Source organism: Fusarium graminearum, chromosome 2, assembly GCF_000240135.3.
Source record: "Fusarium graminearum PH-1 chromosome 2, whole genome shotgun sequence".
Classification (NCBI taxonomy): domain Eukaryota; kingdom Fungi; phylum Ascomycota; class Sordariomycetes; order Hypocreales; family Nectriaceae; genus Fusarium; species Fusarium graminearum.
In genome coordinates, this window is record NC_026475.1 from 8235715 (window position 1) to 8254168 (window position 18454).

Here is an 18454-nt window from a genome sequence, read left to right on the forward strand (position 1 = left end):
AGCCGTTTAGCCGTAACCACTCAATCAACTCCATGATAGAGAACTGTCCGCGGCAAACTATTTGATCAGTTTCCATAAAGAGTAACGTTTCAGTTCATATCAACACAACTATTAGTCTATCTCCGATCCAAACCCCAACCAAGTTGCATACTTGCGAGTCATGAACCAATAGAAACGTCCCAATCGCCAGACTTGCGGAGTCTATTATCAGCATCCGATACTCGGCTCCCAAATCTAATATCCGGACCCATTTCTAGAGATCGGTACGCGGGGTAATAGCGAGTTGGCCGATCTAGCTATCGCTGATATGCGTCTCTTATTGCCCGTATGGGATAAGATAGGGCGTAACTGACAGTTATCGTCTCGCTGTAGAGTTCCGCTTCTCGGACCTGGACCCGTTTGTATGCGGAGGCCTTTTTGGAGCCGGTGTGAGATGAGACATTGCTAAACCTCGCAAACGTTGCCTTTAACACTGAATGACCTGCATCAGTCTCGAAAGTTGATTGCTACTACCATTCATTATCGTGTAACTATCTATCATATCACAATGGGCAGCATTAACTCAGACTCTCTCACTATCCCTCTGCCTCAGGGCAAACTCGTCGGCGTCAAGCTCAGCGACTCACTACCCCAGCCTGTAGATGCTTGGCTCGGCGTTCGCTACGCTCTTCCACCAACAGGTGATCGTCGCTTCGGTCTCCCTGTCAAAGTCGCATCATCACCAGACACAGTGATCGATGCGTCCAAGTATGGCCCTGCAGGACCTGGCAAGGCGCTTCTCCCAGGACCCAAGCTGGATCAAAGCGAAGATTGTTTGACAGCGAATATCTTTCGCAAGACATCTGATAAACATGAGAAGTTGCCTGTTGCGCTGTACATCCATGGCGGTGCGTTTAACAGAGGTTCTGCGATGATGCACAAGACAGCGTCGATGGTGGCCAATGCTCCTGATGCGTTCATCGCCGTGAGCTTCAACTACCGTATTGGAGCTTTGGGGTTCTTGCCCTCGGGTTTAAGTGCCAAGGAGGGTGCTTTGAATCTGGGATTGAAGGATCAGATTCTCATGATGGAGTGGGTGCAGGAGAACATCGAGGCCTTTGGTGGTGATCCCAGCAATGTCACATTGTTTGGTCTATCAGCTGGAGCTCACTCTGTAAGTACTGGCGTCGAATTTTCTGATCCGTAGGCTAACGCAGAGAAAGATCGGACATCACATCATGCATTACAAGGAAGGAGTTGCACCCCTATTCCACAAGGCCATCATCGAGTCTGGAGCTCCCACGTCGCGAGCTGTGAGACCATACGATGCGCCTATCCACGAAGCCCAATTCAAAGACTTCCTTCGTGAGGTTGGCGTACCTGAAGACCTTCCCGAAAACGAGATCTTCCCCTATCTCCGCAAACAGCCTGAAAAGGTGATTACTGATGCACAAACCGCCACCTTTGACAAGTACAACCCTTCACTTCGCTGGGCATTCCAGCCCGTTATCGATGGCGAAATCATTGCCCGTCCGCCTTTAGAGACATGGAGACAAGGAAAATGGCACAAGGTGCCTATCATGACTGGGTTCACGACAAATGAAGGATCGCTCTATGTTGACAAGACCATGTCTAAATTATCTGAGTTTAGACACTTCTGGGCCGAGCTATTACCATTGCTCACATCAGAAGACCTCGACACCATCGAGGAACTTTACAGAGATCCAGCAAAGTTTGAAGACTCAGAGTACAAGGAGACGCGGAAAGACATGGGGGCTCAGTACAAGCGAATCGAAGCTGCATACGCCCACTACGCCTACGTTGCCCCTGCACGTCAAACAGCCGAACTAGCCTCCCCATCCGTCCCCGTGTATCTCTACCACTGGGCCGCTCAGAGTACCGTAAACAACGGCGCCCAACACGCTGATAACATGCGCTACGAAGTGTGCGACCCCAATGTCCTGAAAGTGTCGCCTACCCAGAAAGATCTGGCCAAGACACTGAATCACTACGTTACCAGCTTTATCACAAAGGGCGACCCGAACGCGGTTGCAGGCGAGTATCCTTCAAGACCCAAGTGGGAAGCTTATGATGTGAAAGATCCTAAGGTGTTGAGATTTGGTGATGGGAATGAGGAGTTAATCGGTGGCGACGTTGGCAAGACGGCCGTGTTTGATAGCGATGAATGGGGACGAAAACAGTCCAAGTTCTGGTGGAGTAAGGTCGATATCTCGCAGCAGTAAGAAGATAATAATTTAGTAAAGAATTAAATAAAGAAGCAGTAGTTTGAGGATCACATTTGTTCGTTCTCACACGATGACAGAAGAGACCACACTTCAAATTACTGGCACTATCTTTCAGGCATGACCTGCACACTAAACACCAATCTACAATTTCCTGCCTATACTAAACATCAAATATATTAAAGTTGCAACCATGTTGCTTCTATAAGATTATACGACAAATAGGGATCTCATATGTCACACAGGATGTCTGGCCAGACCGTTGTACACTAAGCGATAGGGTAAGTTGAGCACAGTCATTTATCTATCCATCAATGGCACTCGTTTTACAGACTACCTAGAGAGAAATTGGATAATGTTGTGAGTCTGTACCAGCCGTAGGGTTCTGTTGTTCTGTAAAATCCAGGTTACATGTATTATTTGCATAGATAATCGCATGCAAAATACCGTTTTCTTCCAACGAAGTTCACGTCGGCAAGACAGTGAAATTGGCACTTGCAGAATTTCAGTGACATCCTGGTTGACATCCAATAAGTTTCATGCGGTAACGCTCAGAGAGCTGACGTCAGAGAAAAGTCGTCTGTCTTGACCTTCTTCCTCTCATGTCAAGCACGCCCTTGACAGCCAGGTATAAACAACAGCACAAACCGGAAATATCTGACAACCAATTCTTTCCCTAAACTGCCCAACTTACACACTTACTTCCAAACCAGTTTACCTCATTTAAAATTAACCTTCAAGTAACTCATTTATCACCATGTCGTATCCGGATCTTACTTCCTTCAAAGCACTGTCATTTGACGTCTATGGCACCCTTATCAACCAAGAGCCTGGGATGATCCGTGGCTTGCAACCCATTCTATCTCGTCTCCCAGATGATAGCCCCTACAAGACAAACCCACTGTCACTCATGCAACGTTTCAGTGTGTTCTATAGGAGTCTTGCTGCCAATGAGCCGACTCTACGTTTCAATATCATCCTTCAACACTCGTTCAAGGACTTAGCAGACGAACTGGGAGTCAATGTGTCCGAGCCAGACATTCAAGAGATTGGCAACACACCCGGCACCTGGGAACCATTCCCCGACACAATCGCTGGGATGCAGGCCCTCCAAAAATACTACAAACTCATTGCCGTGACCAACATGGACAACGCCAACGCTGCGGCGACGATGAAACGTCTTCAGCCCGCACAGTTTGATAAAGTTTACACAGCCGAAGACATCGGCAATTATAAACCTGCTAAAGCCAACTTTAACTACCTGTTTGAACACGTCAAGAGCGATCTGCAAATCAACAGGGACCAGGGAGAATTACTCCATGTAGCTCGAAGTCTAATCGCCGATCATGTCCCCGCGAAGCAACTGGGTCTTCCGAGTGTTTGGATCTGCCGAGGCGGAGATAAGAAAGAAGGTTACGGAACCGGCGGTGATTATGAGGAATTGAAGCACGACGTCGCGTTTGAGTGGAAGTTTGACAACATCGCGGACTTTGCCGAGGAAGTGGAAAGGCAGTTCGGTGAGAAGAGTGCTTGAAATGTGGCGTTTGGCTGTGTGCGTCGTATCAATGCGTTGCTCATGGATCAGGGCTAACGGTAAAGGAGTCGCTGCGACCTACTGAATCAGGTGATACTACTTTTCAGGTAACTTGGAAATTGTGTTGCGTTGGCATGTCTTTAGCCAGATGCTTATCTTGATATTGCTTCTTCTTCTTATTATATGTGCTATGGTGTACATATATATTTATGCATTGTGTATTATCTTTAGAAGCTGTGATGCGTTGTAATATTGATAATGTTTCAGGTCCTACTGCAAGTCAGTACCGATAACTAGTAAAATGGTGTCATTTGCGCATGTGGCATTTAAGCCTCATTTTTACCCGGAAGGAAATTCTTAGTAGATGTTCTAGACTTATCGCATAAAATATGCACGAGCATCAAATCACAAAGACCCATGCAAGTTTGCTTGGATGAAACTGCCGAAAAGTCAAAATCCATCATGCCAACGTCTTTTTGGAAGTGAATGGACAAGGGGTGGCACTAGCTCATAAGGCTATCACGAACAAGGTTAAAGGTGACCATGTCCCATGCCTGTTAGAGTTTAAAAGGATCGTTTGAACGCGAAACGACTGACTCAATTTTCGGCAACGCCACCATCGCTTGGACGATCGTAATTCGCTCGTGACAGGTCAGGAACAGGAACAGACGAAGCTAACAAGCATGAGCCTCGGCTAAAAGGTCAGAGTGTTGCACTCAAGTTGGAGTTTTGGATATTAATCGTCCACTATTGATGTTGCCTTTGTGCCAGTGATGTGTCACAAGGGACGAGATTGAGTTATGGGTAAAATGGGTAGGATCACCAAAGGGGTCCCAGTTTACAAGCATGACCGGAGCTGAATATGAAATCTCCACTCGGTTGTGTTTGCTTGTCAAGGTTGTCAGACGAGAGTGCCAACGTCTTGGACCAACACCGTCCATGACCCCAACAATCCACCTGTCAATAATGGATATCTGTTACGTACAGCTGCCAAAACAGGCACCAAGAGGCTTCTTCTCATATCTCTCACGTTGAAATCTCGGTCAGAGCGGGACCAAAACGCCACGTCCGGGACGCTAGCTCGCCTCAACGACCCTTCCCTTCAGCCAGCGTCGGGGGGAACTACCAGGATGAGGATAAATCTTTAACGACCCTTGCAACTGCTGTTGGTCAAAAATACCTCCCAAGACCAATATGGTCGCTCACCTAAGAAGCGAGGTAACATCGTTCTTTCTCCGTGCCTCGTTCGGTTTTAGATCCTGCATCGTCCCTCTTTTTTCTTGTCCCTGAGAAAACCCCAGAATTGGGGATTTTAATACCACGACAGGTCACTTTCTTTTCTTTTCCACGTTGCGTCAAGTCATGCAGCTCATTCCCGTTTACTAATTCTCTTCAAAATGGCTTGGGGTGATATTCCTACAGAGGGTCGCACGCTGGACCCTTTGAGTGACGACTTGCGGCATGGACTGACCGCTGTTACTACCCTTGCGTTTATCTCTTTCTTTTCTGCGAGCATTCTCTTCTTTTACCTCGTATACAAGCTCACGACATGGAGCCTTTTTATAAAATCGCAGTCCGATGGACACCTTCAACAACAAACGGGACCAATCCAGAGAGCGATCGACTTCTCGCTAGGTATTGACGGCATCTTCTCCGACAACAATGAAGAGTCTGGCAAAAAGGGAGATGGTGCACCCGAACCTCGAAAGCCCAATCAGTTTCTCGTTCTGATCATCAACCTTCTCCTCGCCGATATGCATCAGGGTGTAGCATTCTTACTCAATGCCGCATGGCTTCAAAACAATGCAATCATGGTGGGAACGGCGACTTGCTATACGCAGGGACTATTCGTGTCGCTTGGAGATTTAGCCTCGAGCATGTTCATCACTGCCATCGCTGTGCATACATACTTGGCCGTTGTGAAGGGACGACAGACACCACAGAGGGTGCTGTATGGTGTCATCATAGGGATCTGGATATTCGTCTATACCATTTCGCTTATACCTATTGCTATCACTAGCAACGGGGCAGAGTACGGGGGCTTCTTTGTCCGTGCTGGCAGTTGGGTGAGTACCTACCATTGCATCAGTCCGTTGACCCTTTCTAACATTTACAGTGCTGGATGAACAGAAAGTACGAAAATTTACGACTATTTACCCATTACCTCTACATCTTCATTGGTCTAGCTACCACGTCAATCCTCTACACCATCATCTTCCTCCACATTCGCCGCCAAGCTCGCTTGCGATCATCGGATGATGATACCGAGTCGGTGCACCTTGAACTCAACCGCAACCCAGCCTTCCTGATATACCCCGTCATCTACGTCCTGTGTACCCTCCCCTTGGCAGCTGGTCGTATCGCAACAATGGCTGGTGCCAATGTCCCGAATGGATACTTTTGTTTCGCTGGCGCAATGATCGCTTCCAACGGATCGTTCGACTGTTTGCTGTTCGGCACCACCAGAAACACTATCATCTTTGCATCGAAATACGACGTCTCCTCAAACAACGTAGGTCTAAGCACGTTTAATTTCCTCAAGACACCTACGAACCGAAGATTCGGAAACACAATTTCTATTCAAGGCGGGAGACAGAAGGATGAAGACGTCGCTACAGGAGGATGGTGGACTTGGGCGTCGAGGGTACCTAGTTCGAGCAACAGAAGTCACAGAGGCATGACCAGAACCACAAGTCAAGAGTCCTTGAGAGGACCGGCTATCCAGATGGATACTGTGACATCGGTGATAGTTGAGGTTGATGACACTACGGAGCGAGACCCTAGGTACCCCGACACAAGCGCCAGCTCCAATCCGTCGCTTGTTAGCTCAGAGAAGGATTTTACAAAAGTGACCGAGAGAAAGCTGGATAGATATTGATAGTGTAATGATACCCATAGAATTAATACCATGACTTGAAGAAGATATGTCTGTTGCCTATTAACGTCTTGTTTGCTGTGACAATCGTCTCATACGCCTATAAAGTGACAACTGTGAGCAAATGATAACTTGGAATGAGAAGGAAGGTTACACCAAATTGACTGCTGATAATGACTGACGATGTGATTGGATAGCCCAGTTGTGGAGGTGAAACCTGTCAGACTCTCTCTCTCTTTGCCCCGCACATCTCAAGACAAGCTATAGCTAAAGAACCTCGTCAGAGAAGAAGTCCCTTATCGATCTTCATCGTCATTGATAATGAATCCTCATTCTTTTAACTACTCACTGTCGACGATGGCGTCGGTCAAAGTTTTCCGTGGCGCAGCCATCCACTCGACCAACCTCGACACCCTAGAGCTTGTCCAAGACGCTACACTCGTCGTAACCGACGGCCGCATCACAGGATTTTGGAAGAAAGCTGAGCATGTCCCCAAAGATGCCTTCCCATCAAGTGCTGAGATCTCCAACCTTATTCATGGAGAATTCTTGATTCCTGGCTTCGTTGACACTCACAACCATGCCCCTCAATGGCCAATGCGGGGTCTCGGTCAAGGTCTTCACATTCTAGACTGGCTCAACGATATCACGTTTCCCGTCGAGGCGCGTTTTTCTGATCCCGAATATGCGAAAAGGATGTATGAGGATACTGTTCAGGACTTTCTACGCCAGGGAATCACGACTGCTTCTTACTATGGCTCACGGCATGCTGAGGCGACACGTATTCTGGCTGATATATGCCATGCCAAAGGTCAACGTGCTTTCGTTGGAAAATGTAATATGGACAGAAACGCACCAGACTACATTTGTGAGGAAAGCGCGGCTGTTTCTCTCCACGAGACCAAGGAGTGCATTGCCCATATCCGGGGCTTGAAGCCCGACCACGATACCCAAGAGGGGTTGGTGAAACCAGTCGTTACACCAAGGTTCGCCATATGTTGCACAGATGAACTCCTCCGTGGTCTTGGGGATATGGTGCAGGCTGACAACACTTTGACTATGCAAACACACTTCAACGAAGCTCAACAAGAGATCGATGCTACTACCGAATTATTCCCTCAATTTAAAGGAAGCGAAGCTGACCTGTACGAGAGCTACGGTCTTCTCAACAAGCGTAGCATTCTCGCCCATTGCACTATCATGAGCGACTACGAAAAGGAACGACTAGAGGCACTCGAATGTGGCATCGCACATTGTCCAATTGCCAACATGACTGTCGGCGGTGGTTTCATGGTCGCTCCCATCAGAGACTTTCTACGGCGCGACATAAAAGTAGGGTTGGGCACAGATAGTGGTGGCGGCTGGGCGTCCTCGATGTTGGCAGTCATTCGACAAGCCATGATAGCATCGAATGCGAGAGAGGTGTTATCAGAGGGCAAAGACAGGGCTCTTTCTCTGGAAGAGATCTTCTATCTGTCAACTCTCGGCGGTGCAAGGGTTTTGTGTCTTGAAGATCAAATTGGAAATTTCGAAGTTGGCAAAGAATTCGATGCTATATGGGTGAACACTACCAAGGGTTTACAATCAGTCATGACTCCAAAGGAACCGGGGGACTCACTGAGACACTTGTTTGAGAAGTTTGTCATGACTGGAGATGACAGAAATATCGCTCACGTCTTTGTCAGAGGTCGCCGAGTGGCAGGTTATCGGGAGGAACTATCCTAGTTTGCTTGTTTAGTTGACTACCCTTGATTTCGAACAAGGAGATTGTACAAAAATGGGAACCCATTAAATTAGCAGTTAGTAGTAGCATAAAGCTAGTACTTTTGCCCTCGTCTGCACCATGATATAACAGCCGAAGCCCCTCATTGTGACAGTGACGCACTGTACCCTTGTATATCGACTGATTTCCTAATATCGCATATCTTGCGGATAGAATCCCATTAACTTAGGCAAGTCTAATTGGAGCGCATAGTCAAGTAAAAAGAATTACATGTCATGATTCGTGGAACTGGGTAGATCTGGATGAATCTGGCTGATCGGCAGTTGGAGCTCCGGCTAAAGTATTACTCGATTGGGATACCCCGGATCTGCAAGATGCAGCATCTTCCCTACCGCCCCAATTACTTGTAATAATTAACCATGACTCCGATGGGCTAAGAGCCCGATGGATGGGAAGTCCGGTGGGATTGTGATGCAATGGTTGATAATCGTCGGTTTATACAAGTCTGAGTCTCGCGGATACGTGACGTCCACGGGACTATATAAAAGACCGGTTCCCAGCTGGTCTCACCGAGATTTACCTCATGCCCTATCCACGACTGGGTAAAGAAGCACTTCATCATGATTCTCTTCAAAGCTACTGTACTTGCCACGGGCATTATCTCTTTAGCCCTTCCAACATATGGCCAGGCACCCAAGGTCAATGATTTGGCCGATGCTTTTGAACTGTCCGACGTGTCTCTGACAGACAGTCGATGGATGGATAACCAAGGTCGAACAGTCAACTATCTCCTCTCCATCGACCCAGACAGACTTCTATACGTCTTTCGAAAGAACCACGGCCTAGACACCAAGGGCGCCACCAAGAACGGCGGCTGGGATGCACCAGACTTTCCTTTCCGAAGCCACGTCCAGGGCCACTTCCTCACAGCATGGTCAAATTGCTACGCTACCCTGGGAAATAAGGAATGTGGTTCACGAGCTAGCTACTTTGTCAAGGAGCTTGCAAAGTGCCAGGCCAAGAATGCAAAGGCTGGCTTCACATCAGGCTATCTCTCCGGATTCCCTGAGTCAGAGATTGCCAAGGTCGAAAACAGGACTTTGAACAATGGCAACGTTCCCTACTATGCCATCCACAAGACACTTGCTGGCCTTCTCGATGTCTATCGTCGTGTCGGTGACAATGATGCCAAAGCTGTTATGCTTTCCCTGGCTGGCTGGGTCGATACCCGCACTGGAAAGCTGAGCTACGCCCAGATGCAGCAGATGATGCAAACTGAGTTTGGAGGCATGAACGAGGTTCTTGCTGATATTGCCTACTACACCCAAGACAACAAATGGCTCAAGGTCGCCCAGCGCTTCGATCACGCCGCCATCTTTGACCCTCTTCAGAACAATGTCGACAAGCTCTCTGGTCTTCACGCCAATACCCAAGTACCAAAGTGGATCGGAGCTCTACGCGAGTACAAGGTCTCTGGTGACAAGAAGTACCTCGATATCGGCCGTAACGCCTGGGACTTGACTGTTCACAAGCATACCTACGCCATTGGCGGAAACAGTCAAGCTGAGCACTTTCGCGACCCAGATGCCATCGCCAAGTATCTAACCAGTGATACCTGCGAAGCCTGCAACACGTATAACATGCTCAAGCTTACCCGCGAGTTATGGGCTTTGGATCCTAGTGACGCATCGTACTTTGACTTTTACGAGAATGCTTTGATGAACCATCTCCTCGGTCAGCAGAACCCCAAGGACAACCACGGTCACGTTACATACTTCACACCTCTCAACCCTGGTGGTCGTCGAGGAGTCGGTCCTGCTTGGGGCGGAGGTACATGGAGTACCGACTACAATTCATTCTGGTGCTGTCAGGGCTCTGGCATCGAGACAAACACTAAGCTGATGGACTCTATCTACTTCCACACCAAGGACACACTCTACGTCAACTTGTTTACGCCCTCAAAGCTGAACTGGTCTCAACAGCAGGTGTCTATTATCCAAACGACCGAGTATCCTCAGAAAGACTCTTCCACTCTGCAGATTGGTGGCAAGGCTGGTACATGGACTTTGGCAGTCAGGATTCCATCTTGGACGTCCAAAGCCTCTATCCAAGTCAACGGGCAGAGTGTCAATGTAAATGCCACGCCTGGAAAGTACGCTCTTGTGAAGAGAAACTGGAACTCCGGTGACAAGGTCACTGTTACGCTCCCTATGAGTCTGCGAACGATCGCTGCGAATGACAATTCCCAAGTGGCAGCTGTTGCGTTTGGTCCTGTTATCTTGGCTGCCAACTATGGCGACTCTGCTGTCAGCTCCATGCCTAGTATCGATCTTACAAGTGTCAAGAGACAGGGTACAACCGGTTTAAAGTTTGAAGCGAAGGCTGGTAACGATAAGGTTGAGCTGGGGCCTTTTTACGATGCGCAGGGATTCAACTACAACGTCTATTGGAAGATTCAGGGAAAGCTTGGGAAGAGGACTATGTATTACTGATCCATAGCTGGGACGTGACAGTATGTGAATCACTTCACCCCATAATTCAATTGTCAGCCATTGGCCATGAACCGGTATATTTGCAGCCCTGTAACAATAGGATCGCGAAATCCACATTATTTTCCATTTGACTTGCCTGTTACTGATAGCGAATGTAACTATAACAAAGGTTCCTAACCAATTGAACCTCATATACCCCTGCATGAGTCGTCGATCCATGCAATTTTGCCATGAAGTCTTACCCGTATTTAACGAACACGGTCTGCTCTGTGCCGCGTGTCTTATTTTTCGCTTACTATGCTTACTTTTGTCGCAAAAAAATGCCACGCGACTTTGGACTAGGCTTGTCTGTGGTAGAACTCGATGAATTCAAAAACGATGTATGTCATCGCAACTTTGAGGCAATTTTCTCTAACATCCAATTCCTAGGTGAACCAAAGACCTCATCGCGAGTCGAAACAAGACGGGAAATACTCTCCCGTTGGCGATGATGACTACAGCATTGTCACGCCATCAGTACGACGTCGACCTACAGCAGGCCCGTACCAAAGCACAGAATCTCTTATAAATGACTCATCCAGTACCAACAAGCAATCATACTGGAAAAGCTTCAAGGGCCCCGAAGCCCCAAAAAGGGTTTGTAAAAATGGCATCTGGGCTGTCCTTTGTCATTTGGCCTTGTTCCATATTCCGCCCATCGGTATCACCCTGGCCCTTCTAGGACTATATGTCCACAAAATACGGTGGGGTGATTTGACTGAGGAACAATTGAACTTCTTGCAGTTCGCAGCCAAGGCGCATGAAATATTAATCTTGGTGTCGTTGACGGATATCCTATTACAACGAATCTGCTACAGTCTCATGTGCGAAGATCAAGGTGTTCCTCTGGGACTTCTTTCGTCACCATTTCAACTGGGATCACCCCTTCACTATTTCTTCAGTTGGGAATTGTGGTCTGGCATCATACAACCAGGCGTGAAGCCTAAGAAAGCGCGGTCTTGGATCACTGGGATGGTCATCATAGTCACAGTCTTGCTCTCCGTCGCAGCCGCTCCACTTTCAGCTATCGTCATGATTCCTCGCGAAGGGTGGTGGCAGGTCTATCATACACCCGACGATGACCAGGGACGCGTGACCTATTTTAAACCCGACATCTATCCAACTGATCTTGGAGAGAAGCAAATTGATGTGTATCTCATACAAAAAGAGGCCGACTTCACGCTTCACCGCCCCAATTTGGTTCTTGGACCCATATTCTGGGATATGCCTACAATCAGCACGGAGACTAATCTTCAGCCATTATCCAACATCACATATTCCAACTATGACACGTTGGTAGCCTCGAATCGAGTCATTTCATTGACGCAGGCCATTCCTGATGCTATGCTTGGCCTTGCCGTTGCCACAACGCCAATGGACACCCTGTCCTACAACATTCTCCATAGTTGGCACACTCGAGAGGACGAGCCAAAAGATCTTCTTGTCAGGTCGTACTGGAGGACGCTCGACTCGCAATCTCTAAAAAGGTGGAAGCAACCTCTCGTGGCTACAGAATGCGCATGGAACCTGACAAGTGGCAACGAGTCATATTTCAGCTTTCCGTCGAATATGTCAAGTGGCGAGGTGACCATGACTTTTGAGGATGATCCTGACTTTAAGGATTTGGTTGCCGAGGCTCGAAAAATGCCCAAGAATAAATTACCCAAAGTCAGACATCGAGCATGGGCACCATCGAACGAAGCCAGTTCAAGGATAAGCGCCAATTTCCTCTTTCTGGTAGAAATCCCAGAATATTTTGACAACGGTACTCTCAACGATTATGGTTATGGTGAACGTACAGAAACCAGTTTGGGATTTCAATTTTGTCGTACTTATGCTCGTTGGGCAGAAGCTGATTTCTGGGTTGAGAGGGGGAAGTCTCATCTCATACAGAATCAATTCGACCGCTCCCTGTTCGACATTTACGACTTTGTCGGCGATTCTGCAGCCAAATATGAGCCGATCAGGATGCACAAAGAATGGTTGGAATCAGTTGGCAGCCGAAGAAACGAGACCGACGAAGTCATTGCCGAACAGGCTTCAATCTGGGATAACAGTATTGATATAGCCCACGATCTCCGGTCACGAGTCTACTACGACACTGCCGAGGAAGAGGGGCGGTACCTTCAGTTAGCACTGGGGGTGCATCTGGCTGATATTCTATCACGTATGGGCCGGGATCTCCTCGATCGCAAGGGAATCCGTGCTGACGACAGTATTGACGGCAAACCCCCAGAACCAGGTGATTATATCCTGGAACAGCAAAACTTCTTGGGTGGTTACGGCTACAGCATCGAAAGTAGTAGCACCATCCCTCTGGCACTGGGCATTTTGCTTCTGCATGTGGCTATTGTTCTGATCCACGCCTTCATTATCGTATTCTTCCGGCATCGGTGGCTAAGTTCCTGCTGGGCAGGTTTTGGGGAAGTTCTCGTACTAGCACTGCGCTCTGAGAAACATGATCTGGGAAATGTTGGTGGTGGAGTGGATAGTTCACAAACATGGAGTACATCTGCAACAGTGAGGATAGTTGGAGAGGACGGAAGGTTGGAGATGGTCCTCAACAACACGAGGAATGATGATGGACTGATACAAGGGGAAGGATACAAGGAAGACAGTGGTAGCACTGGCTATTCTCGCGTTGAGCCAGGCGTTAGATATCGCTAAATAGACGAGATATTCATACCCTGTATAGAAGCTGAACGGGCATGTACGAAAGATGAATCGACTAGCCACTGTTATTCTCAAGTAAGAATATAAGTAAAAACAACACTTATAGATTAATATTGCATTAAACACAAATCATACCTGGAAGAGCCCCAAACTCCTTAACCCTGGAGTCCATAATTGCCCTTTTGAGCTCTCTCCTTGGAAACCCAGTCCCCATCGCTAAACACACACTAATGTTGCAAAAATTCTCTAGCAGAGAGTTTAAGCTTACCCGTATCTTGGCAGACGTTCCCTTCTGTGCAATAATACCTGGTGGGAAGAAGTTGACAAAACTCCAGCTGTCCGGCTGCAACGGTCTCGGGTCGTCGTTGCCCATTGCTCCACTCAGATCCAACTCAAGAGTATCTTGAGCTACCAATCGAGCATTCAACGCTCAGTTGTTGTTGGATACCCGCAGCACTAAGAAACTGCAGTGCCGTCCTGTCTGTCGTTTTGCAAGTGCTGGAGAGGTCGTCGCCTGTAAAGTCTTCACCGCAGTATCGTCCTCCCCATGGCAAGATGGAAGCAAGCTTGATATCTTGCGATCCGATACCCGTGATCCATCTTAGTTTTCTCGTCATTGACTCTCGCTCATCCTATCGGAGCGTTGTGCCGAAGAATCTGGTCTCGTCTGAAAAAGGAAGCGGTGAGCCTTGTGACTTATTAAGAAGGAGGAGACCCACGTTAAAGCACGAGTGAGTAAGTCGATATGTGAATGACGTTGGTGAGAGAGGTTTGGAAGTGTTCCATGGGACTGGGCCAAGCGACGGTAGTAGCGTTGATGGCGGCAGAGATGGAAGTTCTGAGAGTGTAGGATCTTGTAAGTTCGTATATGCTATGGTTGGATCGCCCATAGCTTGTGGGTATTGTGACGAAGGGTGTGTCATAAATACAGCACTCTGTTGATTGGCATTCATCATTTTGGCCTGCATAGGACCCGAGTGAAAGGATAGTTCTGAGAATCCCGAGTCTTGTGCCGCCGAGAACTCATATCTGCCATTGGGCGAAGCTGCCTCAGTTGTGGTACCTTCGTCTGCATCTTCAGCCTCATGAGCTAGTGCGAGTACATGCGTGATGACCTCTTGGGCATTCGCTGCCAGTACGGGGTACTGCTTCAAAACATCCTCATGTAGCATTTGATCGGTGAAGGACACTATAACAGTGCTCATTCTCTCTATAATACCTTCCAGGTGCTTCAGCCGCTGCAAGCGAGCCGTCTCGACAGCTTGTCGTCGCCTCCGGAACTGTTGTTGCGCTTCTCTGTTTCGCTCGCGCCGGCTCTGCATGAATCGTTAGCTCAAGTGGCTTTCCCGTTGACATAACATGTCCGATCAAACTTACTTTGCTGGCTTCGGAGCTCATTACTCCTAGGAAGTTTGGGCTTTTACTCTGAGACATGGTGGAAGCTAGGAGGACAGAAGGCCTGTTTACGTAAACATAGACGTTTGTTGAATCAAATATTAGTGAACCCTTCCGAGATTTCGATCAAGATATTTGAATAAATGCCAGGATGCATCTGAACATGAGCCCACCCCATGGCATAAGAATGATTGAAGGGTGCAAACAGTGGAGAAGAAACTCAAAGCTGGGGGGCGGAGCAAGTAGTTAGACAATAGACTAGTTAGGCGTCTGATCCTAAAATGAGACCCCTGTTGCTTTAGTAGAGAAAACGCGTGGTCTGACGGGCCACAGCATCAGCAGAAATAAAGTCAACTGGCTGACCCCCAAGCCCAAATCACAATTTTATGCCCAACGCCCGACTTGGTAGCACGGCATAAAAGGTTTCAAGTCCCTTTCAAACCATATTCGATAAATTACAATTCTTCTGCGAGTCAAATTGCTGTCGACGTTTGTAACTCAAGCCGGTACCTCAAGATCAGAAAGCCTCACGATCTGCCTCAGGCCTCGGCAGTTACTCATTCAGGACGAAATTGGAATTTGCCAAGGATTTGTTGATGTATTTCTTATCAATGCTGCTTACTTTGCATTGAGGTACCCTGACTAGACCCAGTCGGACGAGTCAGCCGCGATACGCGAACAGCGAGCCACGAAGTGCGAGACAAGCGAAAATTCAATCAACATCAAGTCAGAACCTTTTCCATGATCTTATATATTCATACATTCGTGTGCACCTGACATGGCTAGCTGTTCTCTTTAGCAATGGAGTCACAGGAGATCTCTAGTTACATATGTCGTCGTGCTTGAAGTTCGTCTCTCTTGGTGAAAATATCAAGAGCACATTGCCACGTTCTTTGTTGTAAAGCGTGCCACTTATGGTAACATCCGAAGGTCATCGGGACGAGGGGTATCATCAGGTTACAGTGACATCATATCTGATCGCGGCACTTAATTCCGAACCTCCAATCCCGTTTCGCATACATGCTTGTCTTGCCATGTCATCGTTTGCCTGCCGCCTACTGCGTCTAGAACGTCGAACGGATGCACGGATTTACGTCTCGGTCCGGCGGTTATCGAAAGGTTAAACCGCTCCTGCAGGATATACCAAGTCACCTCCATGTGACAGCGCTTCCGCACTCATGTGATAAGCAGATATTTATCTATCTTGGATACCTTACGTCGCGTACAAGCCATCCAGCATTGTCCCATACATTTTCTCAACCTCCTTTCGACGCACATTCCCCTTTGTGATAGTTCGAGGCAAGGATCCTTGGGGAACAACAACAATGTACCTCGTGTCGCTCACCCTTTCATGTTCATATCGTCTCTTGTGGAATGGCGTGATCCTTTTTAGTATTTCCTCCTTCAACTTCTCCACTGGTTCCTGTTGACCATCCTCTGAAATCACGATTGAGTTGTCCTTTGGCTCAATCATGATCGTTGGGCAAGGTCGTCCTGCCCCAACCACGACCACAGCATTTACCAAGTCGTTGCCACAAGTCTCCACAACGTTAAACTCGATGGAGGATGTGTCACATCGGAGAGCTGTCTGCATCTTGATCCAATTGTCGTTCCGGCCCTTACACAAGTACTTTCCAGGTGAAGGCTCGATGAACAAGTCTCCCGAGTAGAATTTGCCATCGGCGGCGCAAAGACTGGGAACCGGACAATCTGGTGACTCAGGGAGCGTAACTAGCTCCAGGAGTGGTTCGCCTGTTCTCACGCTATCCCCTATGGGAAGAAACTCGTATTTACTACCAGTGAATGGCAGTAGATAGTCAGAATTCCCCCGAGCGTCGGACAACATGGGAAGACCAAGTTCCGTAGATCCAAGTCCATTGACCATATGGAAGCCCTGGCTTCGTCCCCAGGCTACATCTGCGGGATCTGGATCCAACCCTCCAGATCCTATACAATCTGCCTTCTTGAGTGATGCAAGAAGGGATGGATCATTGCGGGCCTGTCGAATGAGAGCGGATACAAAGGGTGGGAACATACATACGCTAGATAAACCTTGCTCATCAAGGAGATACTGTATCTCAGAGATAGGCTGAGGAAATACACTGGGCAAGATGACGCAAAACCCTTCTCTTACACTAAACCACAAGATGATAGATGCAGCTGCATGACAGAAGCTCCCCCTGGTGGCATATTAGCAGGGTTCATACGCACGAGGGCTCAGCATTGAAACTTACATGTGCAGGCTGGTCATGCGATCTCTAGATGTGTTGCACCTGTCTTTCCAGGTTCCAGACTTTCCAGTAACATAGTTCACCCATCTTGCCGTGGATGGCACAAGTTTCGGAATACCCGAGGTCGATCCAGAAGTATGATAGATGAACAGTACGTCGTCAGACTTTGAAGGTTTCCAAGGAGCTCCGGGAGTCAGTTCTTCCTGGCTCTCTTTCAAATAATCATCGCCACCTCGGAATGTCGGTAAGGGTGCATTCTGAAGCATTGGTTCGAAGTCTGGTTCGAACAACAAAGCCGCGGCTTGGCCATTTTCTAATAGCTCGTAGACAACAGTAGGGTCAGTCATCCGAAGGGAAATCAGCTGGGGAATGTAGCCGGCCCAGCTGAGACCCCAAATGTGAACTGCATCGGAGTAACCAAAGCCTCTTAGCCTAGAATTAATTAGTATAAGGAAGAGGTCGTGGCCGTGGAGGGCTCACCAAACGCCAACGACTGCTCTATCGCCGGCTCCCACTTGAGAAAGCTGATTCTTCCAATATCTTGCAGCTAGCTCAACGTCCTTTCGAAACTGAGTGAAAGTAACATCCTCAAAGACTACACCTTCGGGTGATTGGGTTGGTTTCTTTAGCAGAGTGAGATCAGGGTACTTTTCTGCACCTGCTTGCAGGGCTGATGATGGAGTTTCGAAGTTGCTCATAGTTACCAACCGTTGATTTAAACAATCTAGATATGTGCAGATCAGACAGGGAGGGGAAAAGGCCTTTAAATAAATAGCTAAACACATTTCTGGGGTAAGAACCCATGATCATCGCGGATAATCGGCTTGTTATAGCCTAGGCTCTCGTTTATATCTGACTCAGTTCAGCCAAAATTCATGATCCTGGGATGAGCTATTTATTCGAAACTGTATAAGTAACAAACAACGCCGCGAATAAGACATGACACCTCAGCTCTTTACTTCTAACAAAAAATCAGCTTCGTTATTGAGGCCAAAAAACGCGAAAGGATTACTAGAATACGTACGGACTTGTCGTGCTCTATTTTTTCCTTAAGAGCCCGTTTCTGAATTATGACGTTTTGATCGAAAAGTTTTCGTCACAGGATTCACTAGGTGGTTTTGGAGGCATCGTAAGCACTTAACCAGGATCCTTCAATGATCGTCTAATTGAGCAGATAAGGTTAGCTTCTTTTGAGCTGTTTACGTACCATGGAACACGCAACGTATCACTGTACGCGACGGATACGGCTACCCTGATAGCCTGACTGTAT

The 18454-nt window shown here is 47.8% G+C and overlaps 8 protein-coding genes across 8 annotated transcripts; 6 read left to right on the forward strand and 2 right to left on the reverse strand.

Moving 5' to 3' along the window:
- Positions 1-547: 547 nt before the first annotated feature.
- On the forward strand, positions 548-2222 carry FGSG_02944 (uncharacterized protein; the record flags this gene model as incomplete). The annotated part of the gene is made up of 2 exons (XM_011324553.1): positions 548-1153; positions 1197-2222. 2 exons carry the CDS (start codon positions 548-550, stop codon positions 2220-2222), a joined length of 1632 nt encoding a protein of 543 aa, XP_011322855.1.
- Positions 2223-2979: 757 nt separating this feature from the next.
- Positions 2980-4049, forward strand: FGSG_02943 (uncharacterized protein; the record flags this gene model as incomplete). The annotated part of the gene is made up of 2 exons (XM_011324554.1): positions 2980-3739; positions 4024-4049. 2 exons carry the CDS (start codon positions 2980-2982, stop codon positions 4047-4049), a joined length of 786 nt encoding a protein of 261 aa, XP_011322856.1.
- A 1104-nt stretch (positions 4050-5153) lies between these two features.
- On the forward strand, positions 5154-6634 carry FGSG_02942 (uncharacterized protein; the record flags this gene model as incomplete). The annotated part of the gene is made up of 2 exons (XM_011324555.1): positions 5154-5822; positions 5873-6634. 2 exons carry the CDS (start codon positions 5154-5156, stop codon positions 6632-6634), a joined length of 1431 nt encoding a protein of 476 aa, XP_011322857.1.
- Positions 6635-6988: 354 nt separating this feature from the next.
- Positions 6989-8356, forward strand: FGSG_02941 (uncharacterized protein; the record flags this gene model as incomplete). The annotated part of the gene is made up of 1 exon (XM_011324556.1): positions 6989-8356. One exon carries the CDS (start codon positions 6989-6991, stop codon positions 8354-8356), a length of 1368 nt encoding a protein of 455 aa, XP_011322858.1.
- Positions 8357-8974: 618 nt separating this feature from the next.
- Positions 8975-10846, forward strand: FGSG_12551 (uncharacterized protein; the record flags this gene model as incomplete). Its single annotated transcript, XM_011324557.1, has 1 exon — positions 8975-10846. The coding sequence occupies one exon, from the start codon at positions 8975-8977 to the stop codon at positions 10844-10846; it is 1872 nt and encodes a 623-aa protein (XP_011322859.1).
- A 320-nt stretch (positions 10847-11166) lies between these two features.
- On the forward strand, positions 11167-13552 carry FGSG_12552 (uncharacterized protein; the record flags this gene model as incomplete). Its single annotated transcript, XM_011324558.1, has 2 exons — positions 11167-11226; positions 11276-13552. 2 exons carry the CDS (start codon positions 11167-11169, stop codon positions 13550-13552), a joined length of 2337 nt encoding a protein of 778 aa, XP_011322860.1.
- Positions 13553-13713: 161 nt separating this feature from the next.
- FGSG_02939 (uncharacterized protein) lies at positions 13714-14992 on the reverse strand (the record flags this gene model as incomplete). Its single annotated transcript, XM_011324559.1, has 5 exons — positions 13714-13785; positions 13827-13966; positions 14007-14190; positions 14278-14874; positions 14936-14992. The coding sequence occupies 5 exons, from the start codon at positions 14990-14992 to the stop codon at positions 13714-13716; spliced, it is 1050 nt and encodes a 349-aa protein (XP_011322861.1).
- Positions 14993-16166: 1174 nt separating this feature from the next.
- FGSG_02938 (uncharacterized protein) lies at positions 16167-17882 on the reverse strand (the record flags this gene model as incomplete). The annotated part of the gene is made up of 4 exons (XM_011324560.1): positions 16167-16952; positions 16995-17133; positions 17188-17616; positions 17665-17882. The coding sequence occupies 4 exons, from the start codon at positions 17880-17882 to the stop codon at positions 16167-16169; spliced, it is 1572 nt and encodes a 523-aa protein (XP_011322862.1).
- Between the last annotated feature and the right edge of the window lie 572 nt (positions 17883-18454).